Source organism: Phocoena sinus, chromosome X (assembly GCF_008692025.1).
Source record: "Phocoena sinus isolate mPhoSin1 chromosome X, mPhoSin1.pri, whole genome shotgun sequence".
NCBI classification, from domain to species: domain Eukaryota; kingdom Metazoa; phylum Chordata; class Mammalia; order Artiodactyla; family Phocoenidae; genus Phocoena; species Phocoena sinus.
This window is the reverse complement of record NC_045784.1, coordinates 41,559,725-41,578,616: the sequence shown is the minus strand read 5'-3', so window position 1 is coordinate 41,578,616 and position 18,892 is coordinate 41,559,725. Positions and strand designations below refer to the sequence as shown.

The window sequence follows — 18,892 nt, the reverse complement described above, 5'->3', positions numbered from 1 at the left end:
CATCTCTCTGCTGGGCTCTGTTCTAAACTCAGCAAGTGACGAATGACCGGTTTCCCTGAATTCTTTGGTTTGCACAGTAAGAGTTCCTCTTCCATACTCCTCCGTTTCCATCTCTTACCCTCCCCAAAGATATGTTAGCCACTTAGGCAGATAAATCTCCCCAGGATGATCCTTGTGAGGAATATGAATATGTCTTCATGGTAGGAATACTGTAAGTTTCCCCACCTCTTATTTGTAGTATCTTCCTGGTCATACAAACCCCTGATGTTTACTTCCAACCAAAGCTTACAAGCTCACCCACCAAGCTTTCTCTTTATAGTTTGACTCAGGGGTTAGTAATTTTTTCTTCTTGTGATTTTTTTTCTTCCAATAGAGTCCAGCACGCTCTTTGGTTCCCTTAACTCCCCACCCCAGCCACGGCACCTTAGCTTATTTCTGGACTCATTTTTAGGTAGGTCGGAGACTTGGTCCATATCAGTTTAATCAAATCAAGAAGTTACAAGAGTGTGTTTAACAGGCCAAAAATTGTCTCTGTGAGCCAGGAGGTTGGGAAAATTGGCCAGTGGAATCCCACTTGCTGCTGAGACTTGTTTGGTGGGAAATGAGACAGCCTGCCTTCTCTGTGCAACTCTCCTGATCACAGCAGGGTGTCATGGCATTCCTAAAATTCTCTGCTCAGTCACAGGTTGTGTGAAAGTGCCATCCTGGAAACCTGTTGGGCCCTTAACCTCCACCTGGCGGCCAGGTTGCCATCTTCCTGGGAAGAGCTGCACACATCTACCCGCTCTCCTTCTTCCTCAACTTGGGCAGGAGGCACAAGATTGGCTGGAATTTTCAACACATGATGATGTTTTCAGGTAAAAAAAAAAAAGTAAATAAAATGAGTTTTATTAACTTTCTATGGAGTAAAAGAAATAAAATATACTCACATTAGCAAGATGAACCCCAAACTGGAAGATAACAGCTGTGATAGTTCTGCTTGACTTACACTGTCTCCCAAATGCTTCCTCTTCACTATAAAGCTGAGAAGAGTGGAGAAGCCACTGAGGGGACAAAGGACAATAAAGAAATATGTGGAGATAAAGAAAGGAGAGAGCAATTGGCATGAGGTAGATGGCGCAGTGAGAGTGGAAAGCATCCGACTTTATAGACGAGACCCAAGTAAGAGCATCTCTGTAGAGCAGAGGGAGGAGATAGGCAAAAGGCCACCGTGACCCTTAAAGGTGCCTCTGTCCGGGAAGGGGGAGAGGCTGTACAAGAGGCAACGTGAGTAGCAGCCCTTTACTGCCACACAGTAGTTCTTGGAGGCCTCGGAGAGTCATACTGAAATCACACCAACAGGCACTGCTCAGCAAAGCAGTTGCTTTGTCTAGTCCTTGCTTGCATCTGCACTTAAGTACACAGCCCGCCTTAATGATTTCCTTTCACTCTGACACACATTTGTTGAGCATCCTCGTTATATAAGTCACACTTCAAGGTTGTGGAGGATACAGAAACCCACCTCCTTCCAGGAGCTCACAGTCCACTGGTGGGAGACAGGTGTACAAAGAGCTAAGTTTCTCCCGAGAGAGGCTGGTGAATCGCACAAAAGAAAAGCAGGGCCCAGGGCCATCTTCGCCAAGGGGTAGCCTTCGAACTGGACTTGGATGCAGTGGCATTTCAGGAGGTGGCAGGTTGGAAGGGCAGGAAAGCATTGCTCTGTGTGGCTTTTTCAGGGAAGGGTAGCAGTCTGGTTTAAATGTGAGACACGTGGGATAATGCAGAACAAGAGTGAGGTTGGAAAGGGAAATTGCATGTAAACTGGTGCAAGCCTTCAGGTTGCATCTGAATCACCTGTTGGGCCGGTTAATAGCAGATTGCTGGGCCCCACCACCAGAGTGTGATTCTGAGGGTACGGGGTGAGCCCCGAGAATTTGCATCTCTAACATCTTCTCGGCTGCTGCTGCTGCTGCTGCAGCTGGTTTGAGGACCACACTTCAAGAATCATTGCTGGAGTCTAGACCACAGAGAAGCTCCAGTGCTATGCCAAAGAGTTGGGCTTTTATCCAAGGGCAGCTGGGAAACGTTAGAGGTTTCTGAGGAGGGCAATGACAGACCAGATCGTCCATACATATTAGAAAAATGCCAGTGGAAAGAGAAAGATTAATTGGAGATAGCTCAGTCACCTAGACAAACTTTTAAGTGTGTCCGTTATCTTCTGTGCTAAAAGACTGAGAAGTACACAGTGCTGTTTAAAGATATCTCCTATCAAAATTATTTTCTGCTGGGAGAAATTTGGCTTTCAAAAGGAACTCATTCTTCAAGGCTGTGAAAGAAATACCTGAGGTTTCACCTTCATATTGCTTACAGTGTTTACCTAATAAAGAAGAATGGAGCACGCACTGTCTCTCTCTGGCCCTCAAGTTTTCTTCTTTGAGACAACGTCCATTTAAAGGTTTAAATATTAAGTGGTGTCGTAGCTGGCTGTAGGATGGTCTAGATGTGTGTCAATATTTGACTAGGACAGATTAATTGAGAACATCAACTTTGCTCTGTTTTTTAATGTATATTTTACTGAATCACTCTTCTTTAGTGAATTGTTGTGAAGTTCTCAGGTTAATGAAATTGTGAAATTATTGGAAAAGGTGGGAAAATATGTGAAGAAATATAATGAGTATTAATTTTTCATTCTCATAATATACACACAGTCTTACGCATGGTGAATAGGAATTTATACTAGATAGCTATTAAAGACCATGGATTAAGTCTTTACTGTAGAACAAATTAGGAGCATGGTATGGGGAAGGAACAAAAGAGCTTAGCTAAAAGAGAAGCTCTAGAACATAAAAATGTGGCTGTAGACCAGGGGTCAGCAAATTTGGTTGCTGCCTGTTTTCATCTACCCCACGGGCTAAGAATGGCTTTTACAGATGAATATTTGCAACCTATTTGATGACAGGGGACACTAACTTTGAAACCCAATTAACTGAAATCTCCCACCCCCAGAAGAATTCCATTCTTTTCACTAGTAGACCTGGATTACAATAAATTGGACTCATTATTATAATCATTATTATTACTTATTATAATTACTTATTATAGTTTTATAACATGGCACTTATATATTATAGTACTTATTATGCTCTTGGTTTTTGTCAATAAAATTTTGTGGAAATTTGTTTTCTCTCTTTTATGTAAGTACCTACATAACATCCTTGGTTTTTCCTCTTGGCCCACAAAGCCTAAAATATTATCTGACACTTTACAGAAAACTCACCAACTCCTGATATAGATCAGGTTATATTGTTACTTCTCTGCTTGGCTTTGCTCAGGAAATGCTGAGCTGTTTTGTGCACTTCACATACTCATACCTAGCCTGCTTCTTAAGTTTATAATGACTGTATAGTGCTTGGGTAGTACTTGGATCACAGACTTAGAGAGCTTATATGATTATTTCTTATTTATATTTCTTTTTGGTTCATGTTATTATCAGGAGAATTATTTCAGTAATAAAAGAGTATTATTATTCTAAAATGTGCTATACAAAGCGGTGCAGTGTTTTTCTCATTGCATTTGGGCATTTTGCAAAAGAAAACTTCAAATAGGAGGAAATCCTATTCCTTTAAAGTTATTTTCTGTATAAAACAACTCGACTCCTGAAGCATAAGCAGATACAATTTATTAGCCCCAGGTGGCAGCAGTGGATTTGAGGACACATTGTTATTTATCCTTATGACAGGACAGCTTCCTCTTTGGTCCCTGCAGGCCTCAGGGGAGCGATGGCATTTGCACTGGCTATTCGAGACACGGCATCCTACGCACGCCAGATGATGTTCACAACCACCCTCCTCATTGTCTTCTTCACCGTCTGGATCATTGGTGGAGGCACGACGCCCATGTTGTCATGGCTTAATATAAGGTTGGTTTGAAACCAAGGCCAGTCTCGTGTCTAACTATGTCACTATTCCCGTGCAGGGGGTGCTACATACAGCTTAGTGCATGGAAGGCTTTTATAGTTTCTTGTTTTGTTTGGGGAAGGATTAAAAATTTAAAAACAATAAATAAAAATTCAGAGTATTGAATTTTCCACGAGAAAAAAAAATCATTAAACTGTTTGTGGGTACAAAAACACAAGGAATTAGAAACACCTGGACCTTGCTAGTGCCGCGACATTAGGGCAAGAATTCAAAAAGTCTTAAAGCTGCAGGAGAGAGAATAGACATAGCTGCTGGCAATGTCTGGCATTTCACATTCCTTTGAAATCAAACCTAAGGCCTTGAAAAATAAGCTCATCAGCTGGAAATAAAGGGAGGCCATTAGAGTTTTGTTTTAGGAGGAAACTGTATGCCGCGTCTCTTCTTGCTTTAGTGAACAGAAGAGGTGACATTTCCTGCATAACCCTCACTTCTTGCAGCCTCATGGACATCCCCGGCCTGTGGTTTTGTAGCTGTGTCAGCATGGAGGGTCATTGACCTAAGTTTGATTTTTTTTTTTAAGAGCATTTGAATTGCAAACTGTGCTTGTGAGCTCCAGCACCTTACAGTAAAGAGGACATTGGAACAGGGGTCAGGAGACCCACAGCCTAACTCTGACCCTGGTTTAAGACAAGCTCCTCATGTCTTTTCGGCCTCTGCATTCCTTCACGTTAAATAAAAGCGTGCTGTCACCTTTTCTCCAGGTCCCTGCAGCTCTAAGTGTGTCCTCTGCGTCATCGAAAGTGCTCTTGCCACTTGCTTCAGTTTCAGATCTGCAAAGGGTGAACATGCTGGGAATGAGAAGACTTGGGTGGCGCATAGGTGTGAAGAATTCTCTGAAAAGCCACAAGATGGCAATGTTTTTTTTTCTTTCTCTGCTGGCTGTTAGTTTGCTCAGGGCTGACAACTGCGGAGTACACCTAGCTTGAAGGAGGGAGAAACCGACAAGGATCTTGCAGTCATCCTTGGGGGCAGGGAGAAAACTGGGATTTGAGAGAATAGTCTCCCTCTTCTGGAACTTTTATATTGATGGGAGGCAGGGATTCCTGGGCGTGGCCACTGCCGGCTGCACCATTTCTGGGTTAGTGGGTCTCAGCCTCAGATCTGAGTGGGTCTGCAGAACCTGGGTGGGCTTATCAGTAAGAGTCTTACAATAGCTAACGTTTGTGCTGCAGTTGTTGGTTGAGATGCCAACACGTACATTAAGATAATCCTCATAGCATTCCTATAAGGGAGTTACTACTATTATTTTCATTTTAGAGCTGAGGAAACTGAGGCACAGAGCAATAACTTGCCCAAGGTCACAAAGCTTTAAGTGGGCAAGCTGGGATTTGAACCCAGGCACACTCTTAGCTACTGTGCTATACTGCCCGAAAGGCTTGCTGTGTTAGGGACCATTTTCATGTTGTAAAATTCAGGATGATTAAAATTTCAGTTTCCTGGCGTGAATCTCCAGTCATATTAAGGAAAATAATTCATCTGTGGAAGTAGAAATCTGAAGAAGAAAATGTACAGATTTTTGGCTTTAAACTTAAGACATAAGATGGTATCATCTTTGTTCCGTGTAGCAGAATAAGAGCAAGAAAGGAGGTTTACCCTGCACAGAGTTGAGATCCTTTGCATTTGGTGACCTCTCTGAGATTACTTCCTGCTCCTATTTATCTGGTTACCCAGTAGGTGCCCTGGATGCTCAGAGCCTGGTTAAATCGTGTTTGTTTTTCAGGCTATTTCATAAGTTCTTTGCTGACCGCCCCCCCAACACATACAGGACCAAATAACTTTCCACTGAGAGTAGACAGTTGACTTGTGACATTTTGCACTTCTCATAACCCTTTTCAAAATATGGGCCATTGAAGTAGTCCTACCCAGAGCCAGGAGTGGGGGCTACTTTCCCTGATGTGTGCAAGCTGTATATGTACACATATAATAATTGGATTGTGAAAATATTAATGGGATATATATAGCACTTCAAACATAACAGCTAGCACATGGTGAGAGGTCAGGAAATGACTGCGCATGAGGGATCCAGTTTCTCCCATATCCTTGCCAGCATTTGGTGTTGACACTTTTTTATTTTAGTTCTAATAGGTATGTGGGGATACCTCATTGTGGTCTTAATTTGCATTTCTCATGGCTGATGATGTTGAATATCTCTTCATGTGCTTATTTGCCATTCTAATAAGCAATGGTGAAATATCTGTTCAAGGTTTTTGTCCATTTTCTAATTGGATTATTTGTTTTTTTAATTGAGTTTTGTCAATTCTTTATTTGTTCTAGATACTAGTCTGTTATCAGATATGTGGTTTGCAAATATTTTCTCCTAGCCTGTAGCTTGTCTTTTAACCCTTTTAACAGTCTGTCATAGAGCAGAACTTTTAATTTTAATGAAATGCAATGTATTTATTTATTTTTAACATCATGGTTTTGGTGTTATGTCTAAGGACTCTTCATCAAGCCCTAGGTCCCAAAGATTTTCTTCTGTGTTATCTTCTAAAAGTTTTTTAGTTGTATGCTTTACATTTAAATCTGTGATCCACCTTAAGTCAATTTTTATATTAGACATGAGGTTTAGGTTGAGGTTTTATTTATTTATTTATTTTTGACTATGGCTATCCAGTTGTTCCAGCACAATTTGTAAGAGAGACTGTCCTTTGAATTACTTTTTCTCCTTTACCAGAAATCGGTTCGCTGTATGCATTCGGGTCTGTCTCTCTTCTGCTCTGTTGATTTATGTGTCTGTACCTCCACCAGTACCACACTTTTGATAACTGTGGTTATATAATAAGCTTGAGCATCAGGCAGAGTGGGTCCTCCCACTTTATTCTTTTTCAAAATTGTCATAGCTCTTCTAATTCCTTTCTATATACATTTTAAAATAAGCTTGTCTACATCTTAAAAAAAAACTTGTGCTGGGATTTTCATAGGAATTGTGTTAAACCTGTATATCAATTTGGGGAGAATTGACATCTTTACCTCATTCAGTCTTCCAATCCATGAAAATGGCACGTTTCTCCATTTATTTATGTCTTCTTTGATTTCTTTTAGCAGTATTTTATAGTTTTCAGCATAGAATGCCTGTGTGTGTTAGAGTTACGTCTTGAGTATTTCTTCTTCGTTTTGAGCTATTTTAAATGTTATTCTGTCTTCAGTTTCACTTTCTGTGTGTTCATTGCCAGGATATAGAAATAAGGCTGGTTTTTGTAGGTTGACCTTGTATCCAGACACCTTGCCAATTTCACTTATTAGTTCTAGGAGAGTTTGGTTTTGTTTTTATAAATTCTTTGGGACTTTCTGTGTAGACCATCAGATCATTTGCAAATAGAGACAGTTTCACTTTTTCCTTTCCAACCAGTGTGCTATTTCCTTCTCTTAACTTATTGCTCTGGCTGAGACCATCAGTACTATGTTAAATAAGAGTGATGTGAGCAGACATCCTTGCTTTGTTCCCGATCTTAAGGGGAAAGCATTCAGTCTTTCGCCAGTAAGTGTGATGTTAGCTGTAGGGTTTTTGTAGATGTTCATCATCAAGTTGAGGAAGTTCCCATCTATTGCTAGTTTTCTGAGAGTTTTATCATGAACAGATGTTGAATTTTATCAAATGCTTTTCTGTATCAATTGATATGATCATATGATTTTTCTTGTTTAGCCTGTTAATATGATAGGTTACATTGAGTAATTTTCAAATACAGAACCACCCTTGCTTGTTAAACCCCACTTGGTTGTGGTGTATAAATAAATGTTTTACATACTGCTGAATTCTATTAACTAATATGTTGTTAAGGATTTGGGATACCGGTCTGTAGTGTTCTTTTTTCATACTGCCTTTGATTTGGTATCAGGGTAATCTGGCCTCTCAAAATAAGTTGGAACATGTTTCCTACTCTTCTGTTTTCTGGAAGAGGTTGTTTAGAATTGGTGTTAATTCTTCCTGAAGGTTTTATGGAATCCTCCAGTGAAACCGACTGGTCCTGGAGTCTTCTTTTCCAGGAGTTTTATTATATAAATTATGAAGCCAATTTCTTTAACAACTATATCTCATATTGGTGAGTTGTGGCAGTTTGTGAAATTGGTCACTTTCATCTAATTGTCATGTTTATGTTGTTCATAGCATAACCTTATTATTGTTTTTATGTCTGTGAGATCTGTAGTGATATCCCATGTTTCATTCATGACACAGTATTGGTAATTTGCATCTTCTCTCTTTTGTTTTTCTTTCACTCTTACTAGAGGTTTGTCAATTTTAATGATCTTTTCAAAGAACTAGCTTTTTATTTCATTGATTTTCTGTATTGTTTCTCTGTTTTCAATTTCAATCTGCTTCTATATTAGTTCCTTCTTTCTGTCCAACTCTACCCAGATAGTGTAATGAAGCAAAATGTGCCATTGGTGAAAAATACATATGGTGTCAGTTCATTGCGTTTTTTTCAGATGTGTATAAATAGTGATATGTTAGAGGTAGAAACTGACATTTACGGAGATTACATCAAAAGAAATTCCCTCAGAAATAAGGTAATGAGACTGATTGGTTTTTGTGGCTTGGGCTTATGGTGTTACTTAATGGCCACGGATCATTTATGTGGACCAGGTTCTTATTCTAAAATGATTCGGAAACTCCCTGAAGTTCAGTGTGGTGTTTTGACGTCTGTGACCTCAGTAAGATCAGTACCTAGTTGTTTCTTACTTCTCCAGGCTGCTGACAGAGGTCCTGATCAGCTGCTAAGTGGCTGCCCAGAAGTCAGAAGCCCAGGGTAGGACTTGGAGTTCCTCCATAAATAATTAGGAGTTAGCTATGACTTTTTTTTTTTTTTTTTTTTTTTTTTTTTTTTTGCGGTACGCGGGCCTCTCACTGTTGTGGCCTCTCCCGTTGCAGAGCACGGGCTCTGGACGCACGGGCTCAGTGGCCATGGCTCACGGGCCCAGCCGCTCAGCGGCATGTGGGATCTTCCCGGACTGGGGCACGAACCCGTGTCCCCTGCATCGGCAGGCGGACTCCCAACCACTGCGCCACCAGGGAAGCCCAGCTATGACTTTTAACCATGGCTAATTTCTAGTCTGTGTATAATATAAAATGAATATAACCACAAATCCAAAGCCAGATCACTGCTTTCCAGAAATCCAACTTATCTTTTTAAATTGGAATTTTGTGATTGCTATTTTGTTTTTTATCATTTCTTTAACCATTAAAAAAATTGAAATATAGTTAATTTATTACAATGTTGTGTTAGTTTCAGGAATACAGCAAAGTGATTCACCATCCATGTTGCTGCAAATGTCATTATTTCATTCTTTTTCGTGGCTGAGTAATATTCCATCTCGTGTGTGCGTGCGTGTGTGTGTGTGTGTGTGTGTGTGTGTGTGTGGTGTGTTCGTATATCACATCTTCTTTATCCATTCCTCTGTTGATGGACATTTAGGTTGCTTCCATGTCTTGGCTATTGTAAATAGTGCTGCAATGAACATTGGGGTGCATGTGTATTTTTTTGTTTTGTTTTTTGGCCACACCACACAGCTTGTGGGATCTCAGTTTCCCAACCAGGGATTGAACCGGGGTCACAGCAGTGAAAGCCCGGAATCCTAACCACGGGGGCTACCAGGGAACTCCCGCATGTATCTTTTCGAATTATAGTTTTCTCCTGATATATGCCCAGGAGTGGGATTGCTAGATCACATGGTAATTCTACTTTTAGTTTTTAAGGAACTTCCATACTGTTCTCCATAGTAGCTGCACCAATTTACATTCCCACCAACAGTGGAGGAGGGTTCCCTTCTCTCCACACCCTCTCCAGCATTTATTATTTGTAGACTTTTTGATGATGGCCATTCTGACTGGCATGAGGTAATACCTCATTGTAGTTTTGATTTGCATTTCTCTAATAATTAGTGATGTTGAGCATGTGATTGCTATTTTAAAACATAATGGCAAAATGCTCAAATTGCTTTCTGGTAATATACAAACTTCAAATTGCCTTCTGGTAATATACAAACTACATACTATTTTTCTTAGTCTCTTGAGCAAGTTGTTGTTATTCACAAAGGTTGTAATTTTGGCAACTTGAAAAAACCATCAGATGCGCAGATTCAGCAGATGAGCCTCACCTATGTCCTGAGCACATTTTGGTGGCACGGTGGCTGTCCTCTTGGAAGGCCCAGCTTCAAGTGACACATCAACGAAGTGGTGGTGATTGTGGGGGGTTAATGGCATACACCCAGGCAGCCAAATGAACAGGATAACCTTCATACTCCGGAGTGCAGCAATACAATCACCCAAGGACAAGTAAGGTCACTCTGCTAGGTATAATCCTGTCACATTGAGAGTTTAAGATAAAGCTCTTTAAAGATAAATTAAGGAATAAAGGCAGGGAGAAGCCCTGAGATCTTTATGTAATAGCATTTGTTACTGGATATTTTAAAAGAATTTAAAGACGCCACCTTGTAGTCAAAGGCAATATCCTGTAAGGGGTAGAGCTAGGGCTCTGGGATCTAACAGCTTCAGTTGCAATCTTGGTTCCATCATTTTCTACCTTTGTGACCTTGGGCAACTTATTTAACCTTTCTTGCTCTCCGTTTCCTGTCTGGGTAAATGGGGATGACAACAGTGTGAAGATAAAATGTGATACCAAATAAACATGATAAAGAATTCTGCCGTTAAATGTACCATCTGGCACATGGAAAGCATTTAGTGTATTTTAGCTATGACATTATCATTGCTAATCATAACCTTAATACTGCTGCTATTACTATTATTATTACTAGTGAATCTTACATTAATGGAATCCAGCTTGCTCTTCTGGAATTTGTTACCATTTTTCAATACTGTAGTCTGGTTTAAGTCACATTCTGAACATATACCTAATTAAAAGTACCACCTTAAGAAGAAGCATGTTCTCGCTTGCTTTTTTCAGGGCATATTAGTAGCATGAGTATTTGGGCATTGTCTAGCACAGTGTTTCTCAACCTTTTTTTTCCATCACTGCCCCTCTGAATAAGAGCCTTTAAAAATGTTCTTTTTATCTACCTCTTCCACTGAAATTTTAATACCACAGATCTATGTATCTGTTTATGTACTATGGTGCTTTAGAGGGCTACAAACCACTGTAATATCTAAAAAAAAATTTTTGTCCCATAAGAACCGATTTTCATGCCCCTGGGGTCTATATCACCCCCCACTGAGAATGCAGGACTTAGAGTAGGGGTTCTCAGCTATGGGCAGTTTTGCCCTCTCGGGACATTTGGCAATGTCAGGAGACATTTTTGGTTGCTCCAGCTGGAGGGGGGTGCTACTGGTGGTATATTGCAGGTAGAGGCCAGGGCCCAAAATGTCAGTCAGTAGTGCTGAGGTTGTGAAACCCTGCTCTTAGTATGATGGTGTAATTCAAATGTAGTCTGAATAACCCAGCAGTTATTAAGGGAGGTGAAAATAGACCGTGTCAACTCTTGAAGCCATAAGGTAAAGAGAATAGCAGAAGTTGGGTTCCTGACCTACGGGTACAACCCATGGACAGTGTGATTACTTGTCTAGAAAAAAAGGCCATTTTATCTTCTGATTTTGCTGTTTTCAGTGATACAGTGTTCTTTCTGTCAAATATGTGTAAAACTGTGTGTAAACACTTCAAATATATGTTTAATAACAACTTTCTGTTTTCTAGTTTTTGTATGGATGTGTCTTGCTTTATAAAACAGATGAATTCCTGAAAATTACATGAAGTCATTTTCTATGAGTTGCATTTATTACTCTGATTTCATTACGTTATATTTTGAGAGGCTTGTCTTCATTCCTAGTCAATCCTCATTTGACTTGGCTGCTAACATTGTTGCTTTTGATGTAAATTTAGCAGCCTCTCTGGGTTTTAGAGAACAGGGGGACAGTTTAAGAGGGGGTGCGGATTTTATTCTTTGATGGACGTGGTCCAGGTCATGTGCCCAGAGCTCCTAGTTCCCCTGTTGTCCCCGTCACACTCACGTTCCCTTCTTCTGCTGCCCAGAGTTGGCGTCGAGGAGCCCTCCGAAGAGGACCAGAATGAACACCGCTGGCAGTACTTCAGGTGACACAGGGCATCCTCAGAAACAAATTAACTGGGCCTGGCTTTTCTCCTCTTTCTAACCTGAGATGTTTCTCTTTATGCTGTTTGTCTCTTTCTTCCTTCCCCGTGTGCGCCAACCATCTGCCCCTTTTCGAAAAGGGGCAGGAGGTCCGGTTAATCATTATTCTACCCTCCTCTGGGCTGATTAATGTGTTGGTGTTCTTGAGAGTCTGTCCCCCCTCGCCCCATTTTGGACAGTGTGTGGCACCAAAGCTGGAGTTGGCGAGTCTCTCCGTGTACAGCTGAGCTTAGTGTTAAGAGCAGCCCATTTTCAGAGCCACAAATGCTTTCCCCACAAGATTCTGCTTGTGATCTAGTAAACAAGGCTTTTAAGTCATAAAGAGAACTCGAATTTTATATTTCAGCCATGACTGGGGTATGGTTTATACCATTTTAATTAAGCACCAATGCCGTTTTACTTTTTAAGTATGAATTTGTGTACTTGTACCTTATCATGGTGAATCAGAAGATACAAAACACAGATTTTTTCTTTAAATCAGAAGATAATGAAAGACTCTTCTAATGCGATTTGTTTCTCAGTGTCCATCCAAGTTTATCATTTGATTATGCCTAAGGGTGGTGATTTGGGGCTATCAGAGTAAAGACTTCAGTGTTTCTTCTTTCCTTTCCATATCTTTAACTGGCATGCTTTCTTCCTGATCTGATTCTGGGTGCTGGTAGATAAATCAAACACAAAACAGGTTTGAACTCTGTTCTTCTCTCGTGAAAGTGTTTTACTCTCTGAGGACAGTGGTAAAAGCCGCAGTACCTGTCATGGGGCATGAATCTTGGGATATTGCCAGGCCCCAATGTAAACTATAATGACATGCATACAATTATTTGAAGCATTTAAGTTCCCTGGATTCACACTTTTTTCTCCTGCTTAAAATACACACACACACACACACACACACACACACACACACACACACACACACACAAATTCATTTTCAGAGACCTGACTGTAACTACCATTTAAGTAGCAGGGGAAATCCTTTCCTTTGAAATATCCAACCTTCAAGAAGGAAGGTCCCTCAGGCAAAGTGCAAGTTATTACACTTGGGACATGAGAGAATTCAGATAATGATCTGTTTGTTGTTCAAGGTTTTATGTGAACCTGTGTGTCTCATATTCCCCAAATAATTTAGGACCTCAGCCATTCCAGTTAAAAAGTAAAAACTTGTTGATTAAATCTAGCTTCTAAAATTTCTGAGATTTCATGGCATTTTCTATGGTGGTTAATCAGAATGTACATACTATATCAAAAGGGAAATGATTCATTTTTTGTATTCATTCCAGAATGAGCACATCTGTGTGATAGCTTTATTTTCTCATTTGGTATGGGATTACCACATTTGTCTTATTCTTAATGAAAGTAAGGATAATTCAATTCATTCTGGAAGAAAAGACTGTTGTATGTGCTTAGATGAGCTCAACCCTGATGTATCAGGGGAGTGCTAAAATATGATGTAATGAAACAGCACAGAAGTTTTAGATTTATGTGGTGGCCTGGATCAAAAGCGTTATAACAGGTCAGGAGGGAAATATATATTGTGGACAGTTTCCTGAAACCAGGAATTTCAGAAAGTTAACGGACCCTAAGTCTTCTTGAGCACTGTACTTAAAATACTGTACCTGGTATTTCTTGCTGCCCAGCACACCACCACGCATCCTGCCCCAAGGGTGAGGCCCTTTGTAGGGGTCCATTACCATCCTTGGGAATTGGTCCAAGAGACCCTCAACTCTGCCAGAAAAGTAATCATTCAATTGTCCTGAAGTAAACAGCCTCGAATGGGGAAAGAACTCGCAGAACACGGTCTGTGTCGCAAGTCCCCTGGTCTGTTTTCTTTCGGCATTTAAAACCCAGTAGCAAGCTGGGAAGCAGGTTTACTTTCTCCTATTCAGCACTTATGTCAGTAGCAGGGACCTCCGAGACCCTCCAAGGGGCCCTCCCAAGTTACTCCACCTGTGGGAGGGCCCCAGAGGTCTTCGGAGGCTCTGAGTGGGCCAGGAGTTGGGCTGCATCTCAGGCAGGTAGTTGGTGGTAGCAAGTGGCTGCAGCAAGTATCAGAACTGCCATGGCAGAGGGAGGGAAAAGCAAGGAACGGGGGCTCTGGGTAGGCCTGTGCTCAGAACTGTAGGTTTCCAGGGGATGTGCACAACCAGATCTGAGGATGGCTGTCTTGGTTGGAATTTAGTTAACCATATGTTTCAGTTAACTAGCATTTTTCTCCTTGCCCTTCACTTTTAGGAGGAAAACCTCAACAGAATATTCTAAGATTTATCTGGGATTTAAAAAACCGTGTAATTACTAGACTGTATCTACCTGTTTACCTATTATAGCACCCTATGTCCATGAATCTTCACAATTTGTGATTTTTCAGACCCTGGAGTAATATGAGGATCCCGACTCATCATTATTAGTAAATTAGATTAAATTATAGAGACAGGAAATTGTACTCACGTATTTGTGAAACATTTTCACCAAAGATATAATTAAATATTGTTTTTAAGTTGTGAAAAATTTTAAATCTGTAAAAGAAGCTGAAAGAATGGAGCAATGAATATCCAAGTTCTAACCTGGATGTGCCAATTGCTAACATTTTGTCATACATTTTTGCATCATTTTCTCTCTCTCTCTCTCTCTCTCTCTCTCTCTCTCTCTCTCAACCATTTCTGAGTACCTCAGAGTACATTATAAACATCATGACTTTCTACCCCTAAATACTTCAGCATGTATCCCCTAGGAATCTAGTCTTCTACATAATCACAGTATATTTATCACACCTGAGAAAGTAACATGAATTTTATACACACACACAGGATCCAGGATCCAATCAAAGTTTCCTTTGGCTGTCATCTTTTTTTAAATTCAGGCCCGTGGTGGCTCCATGCCCCTCCCCCTGCTCCTTGCCACTGTATGCTCTGACTGACCTGGTTGTCACCTCTGTAGTCTCTTTTTTCTTTTTTTTTAATTAATTAATTTATTTTTGTTGCCTTGGGTCTTCGTTGCTCATTGCGGTGGCATCTCTTGTTGCGGAGCACGGGCTCTAGGCGCTCAGGCTCAGCAGCTGTGGCTCACAGGTTTTAGAGCGCAGGCTCAGCAGTTGTGGCACGTGGGCTTTGTTGCTCCGCGGCATGTGGGATCTTCCAGGACCAGGGCTCGAACCCGTGTCCCCTGCATTGGCAGGCGGACTCTTAACCTCTGTGCCACCAGGGAAGCCCCTCTAGTCTCTTTTAATCTAGAACAATCCTCTCCTCCTCCTTTTTGTCTCTTATGACATTGAGGGTTTTTTTTTTTTTAAGGAGTCAGGATTTTCAGGATAATTGTCTTGCATAATGCCCTACAAAGTGGATTTTTAAAATTTGTTTTCCTCTTGAGTAGAGATAGATAATCATTTTTGGGGGAGGCAAAAATAATATAAAAGTGATGTTATACTTTCTTGTTGCATCATATCAGGTGGTGCATGTTGTCAGGCTGTCCTTTTATTAGTGATGTTAAATTTGATCACTTTAGACGCCAGGTCTCTCCATAAAAGCACTGTTTTCCCTTTGTAACTAAAAAGTTACCTGTAGAGTGATCCTTTAACATCATATGAATAGTCAGATTCCCAACAACCCTTTACCCACTGGTAAAATTGTCTCAAAACAATTATTACACTGTGAGGGCCAAGTGGTGATTTTCTAATCCTGTCATTCCTTTCATGTTTATGACAAGTATCTGTATAGAAGAGCTTTCAGCGGGTTTTCAATCTTATTTTCTATACCGAGGAAGTGAGAAATCTCTCCATTGTCTAAGTAATCAGTTCAAGCAAATTTTTACTTAATACGTATGGGGCTACAGAGTTGCGTCTCCGCAGGATCCCAGCAGGAATCTTGGGTATTATCACTGAGAAGGCAGAAGGAAGCAGATAGTTGGCATTTTTTTTGGCAGAGAAAAAAGTGATGCTAGAGAGACATGGCTGGAATTAGTACTTTCTAGAATCTGTACTGTGCAATTTGGTAGCCACTAGACACATGTGGCTGTTTAAATTTAAATTAACTAAAATGAAATAAAACTTAAAATGCAGTTCCTCAGATCTAGAATACTGCCATCACTGCGGAAAGTTCTGTTGGATGATGTGCATCTAGAATCATCCTCAAGTTCCCCCAAGCAAAATGTCGAACCAGTTTGGGATGAGGTTAGGGTGGCCCTGATTTTGTGAGTTTATCAGGTTATTCCAGTGTTTCGTACTCCATTGTTTGAATTCTGGCCTGGCCATGTGGGCCGAGGATAATAGATGAATTCCTCTTATGTTTCCAGGACTTGAATGAAAATAGTCAAAACCTAGTCTTTATAAGCAGTTCTTGTTAAACAGAATTTATTTTAATTCTTGTTAAACAATTTTTTTTTTCTCCTAGCAGAGGTTAGTTGAAAGAATAGAGGGAGCTAGACTTCATTTGGAAGCTTTTATTACGTTTGGCTTTATTTTCTTCATTGTGGGACAAGGCACACTTAAGCCTTTTCTCTTACCTATAGGGTTCCTATTTCACCTAGGCTGATAAAATCCATATGTTTTATCTTTACGGCGTGGAAGCCACTTACAAAGGCAATACACCTGTTTCAAAATTCACAGTAGAGAAAGGAGAGACTGTCCGTGGCAGGTATGAGCTGCTGTGCTCTTCGCCATCCTGCCCGCCGTGCCCTTCAGATCACATCATCTCGTGGCTCCTGCCCCACAATAGCCTCTCTGTGGTTAGGCAGAAGGCTGCTGTGTCACCAGGCTTTCCGGTAGGCTGTCTGGGAGACAGACTAGTAACCAGTGCTCTGCCCCTCTCTCTGAGGCTTTACTGGGGAGCTCATCCATGCAAATTAGTCTGCCATGAAGTGGCTCCATGCGGCTGTAGAATCCACAGAACAAGACCTAATGTTGGATTCCTAGCTGTTGGTCTTACAGATCTGACACCATATAGAGGACATTTCTCTATGGAACGTACATTAGAGACTCAAATCAGGTGAGAGTTAAAGATGAACAGCTAGGAATTCAGTGTGACCTCTCCTCTACCACTTCAGTATGTTAGACACTTTGGTAGCACTGAGGCTCTCGTGTGACCTCTGTGGGTAGTCCTGGGACCCCAGAATATTTCATTTCCAAAAAAATCTCTGTGAGATTTGTTGCTCAAAAGTTCCTGGATAGGGGCTTCCCTGGTGGCGCAGTGGTTGAGAGTCCGCCTGCTGATGCAGGGGACGCGGGTTTGTGCCCCGGTCCGGGAAGGTCCCACGTGCCGTGGAGCGGCTGGACCCATGAGCCATGGCCGCTGAGCCTGCGCGTCCGGAGACTGTGCTCCGCAACGGGAGAGGCCACAACGGTGAGAGGCCCGCGTACCGCAAAAAAAAAAAAAAAAAAAGTCCCTGGATAATGTCCAGCTATGAGATCAAGCCTCCAGGCCTCAGAAACTCCTGCCAGAAATTGACCTCTAGACACAGCAAAGTCAGTCTAATTCACTACAAAGATTCCATCAAACCTCAGGCCTGTGGGGAGGAAATCTGGTGCCAGGTACACTATAGGTTTTAACAGAGTGCTCAGAACAGGGCCTGGCTTGGTAGGCACTCAGTAAATATTTGCTGAATGCATGAATGCATCTCGTGGTTTTTAAACTTTGCCTTCAGCAAAATATGGGGCAACTGTTCCCTTTCCTTCTGTATCTCCTCACCCCCATCCAGGGGGCACGCACCTTGGCTTAGTGCTCGGCAAGCCTGGAGTAAAACAGAGTGGAGGCTGCCAGTATGTCTGTGTTGTCTTCTATTCTTCCTTTCCATTAGTCTCTTTTCTCAAGATATATCCTGGGCATCACAGGCAGAGAAGCGGGAGGGAGAGGAGGAAAAATAAGGCACACATGGGGCTTTGCACATCCACTGTCTGCTCATCGGAGTCAGCACCCTGGTGCCAGACAGCAAATAACACACGTGATCAAGGCCATTCAGCACCTCTCTTCAAGCTCAAATCAGACCTGCTGAAAGCTGTGTATTCTGTTTGGCTTTTATGATCCCAGCCACTATTTGCAATATTGGAGGAACAAGGAAAGTAGAGAATTTTCCTGGCATCTTTGTCTCCTCCTCCGCTGCCCCATGTTATCCGTGTCATCAGTGCCACAGTTCTCTGCCTTACAATGAGGAAGGTTCAAGGATAAAGAATTAACAGATACATAGGGCAACAGTTGGTATGTTGCTAAGCCAAGTCAGCTTACCCTAGTGCTTTCATGGATTTCGTTATAAGTGGATTGTGCCACCTTGCTTTTTCTTTCTGTCTTCAGTTGCTGATCTCAAACGTGTGAGTTCTCAGGTCATCTGTGCTGCAGGGGGACACATGATATGCATGCTGAAATATTTAGGGGGAGTGTATGGATGTCTGCGACTTTATTTGAATTCATCCAAAAAATGAGGTGGATGATAGAGAGAGGGCTAGGTATGTAATAAAGAAAATACAGCAAAATGTTAATGGTAGAATCTGGGTGAGGGGTATATAGATATTCACTATAAATTCTTTCAAAACTTACCTGGATATATGAAACATTCCATAACAAAAGGTTAGGGAATAAAAGCAGGTCAGAGGGGAGTAAGGAAGCAGCAGAGAGGAAGAGGCCTGGGACGGCAGGACCCACCTTTTGCTACCTGGGGCCATCTGGTGCGGGAGGGCAGGCAGACAGTTTGCCCGCTGCTGCCGTTCTCCAGAGGTCTTGCTTAAGGTGTCAGCACACAGGTTGATTGCCCGGCCTACCCCTGGGATCTGGTGTGATGTGTGACCTCTTTCGCACGACTTTTGCATGACAGCCTTTCCCTTCTTTTAGCTAACCACTCCTTCCACCTTGGGAAGATGG

The 18,892-nt window shown here is 41.5% G+C and overlaps 1 protein-coding gene across 4 annotated transcripts in view; it reads left to right on the top strand.

Moving 5' to 3' along the window:
• The window catches only part of SLC9A7 (solute carrier family 9 member A7), a 154,536-nt gene that overhangs the window by 107,453 nt on the left and 28,191 nt on the right, over window positions 1-18,892 (top strand). For 3 of the 4 annotated variants that reach the window (XM_032619552.1, XM_032619551.1, XM_032619550.1), the window contains exons 11-13: window positions 746-857; window positions 3,745-3,898; window positions 11,936-11,995. In XM_032619552.1, the coding sequence (XP_032475443.1) occupies window positions 746-857; window positions 3,745-3,898; window positions 11,936-11,995 (326 nt within the window). The remainder of the gene's footprint in view (window positions 1-745; window positions 858-3,744; window positions 3,899-11,935; window positions 11,996-18,892) is intronic. The other variant, XM_032619553.1, reaches the window with a different exon arrangement.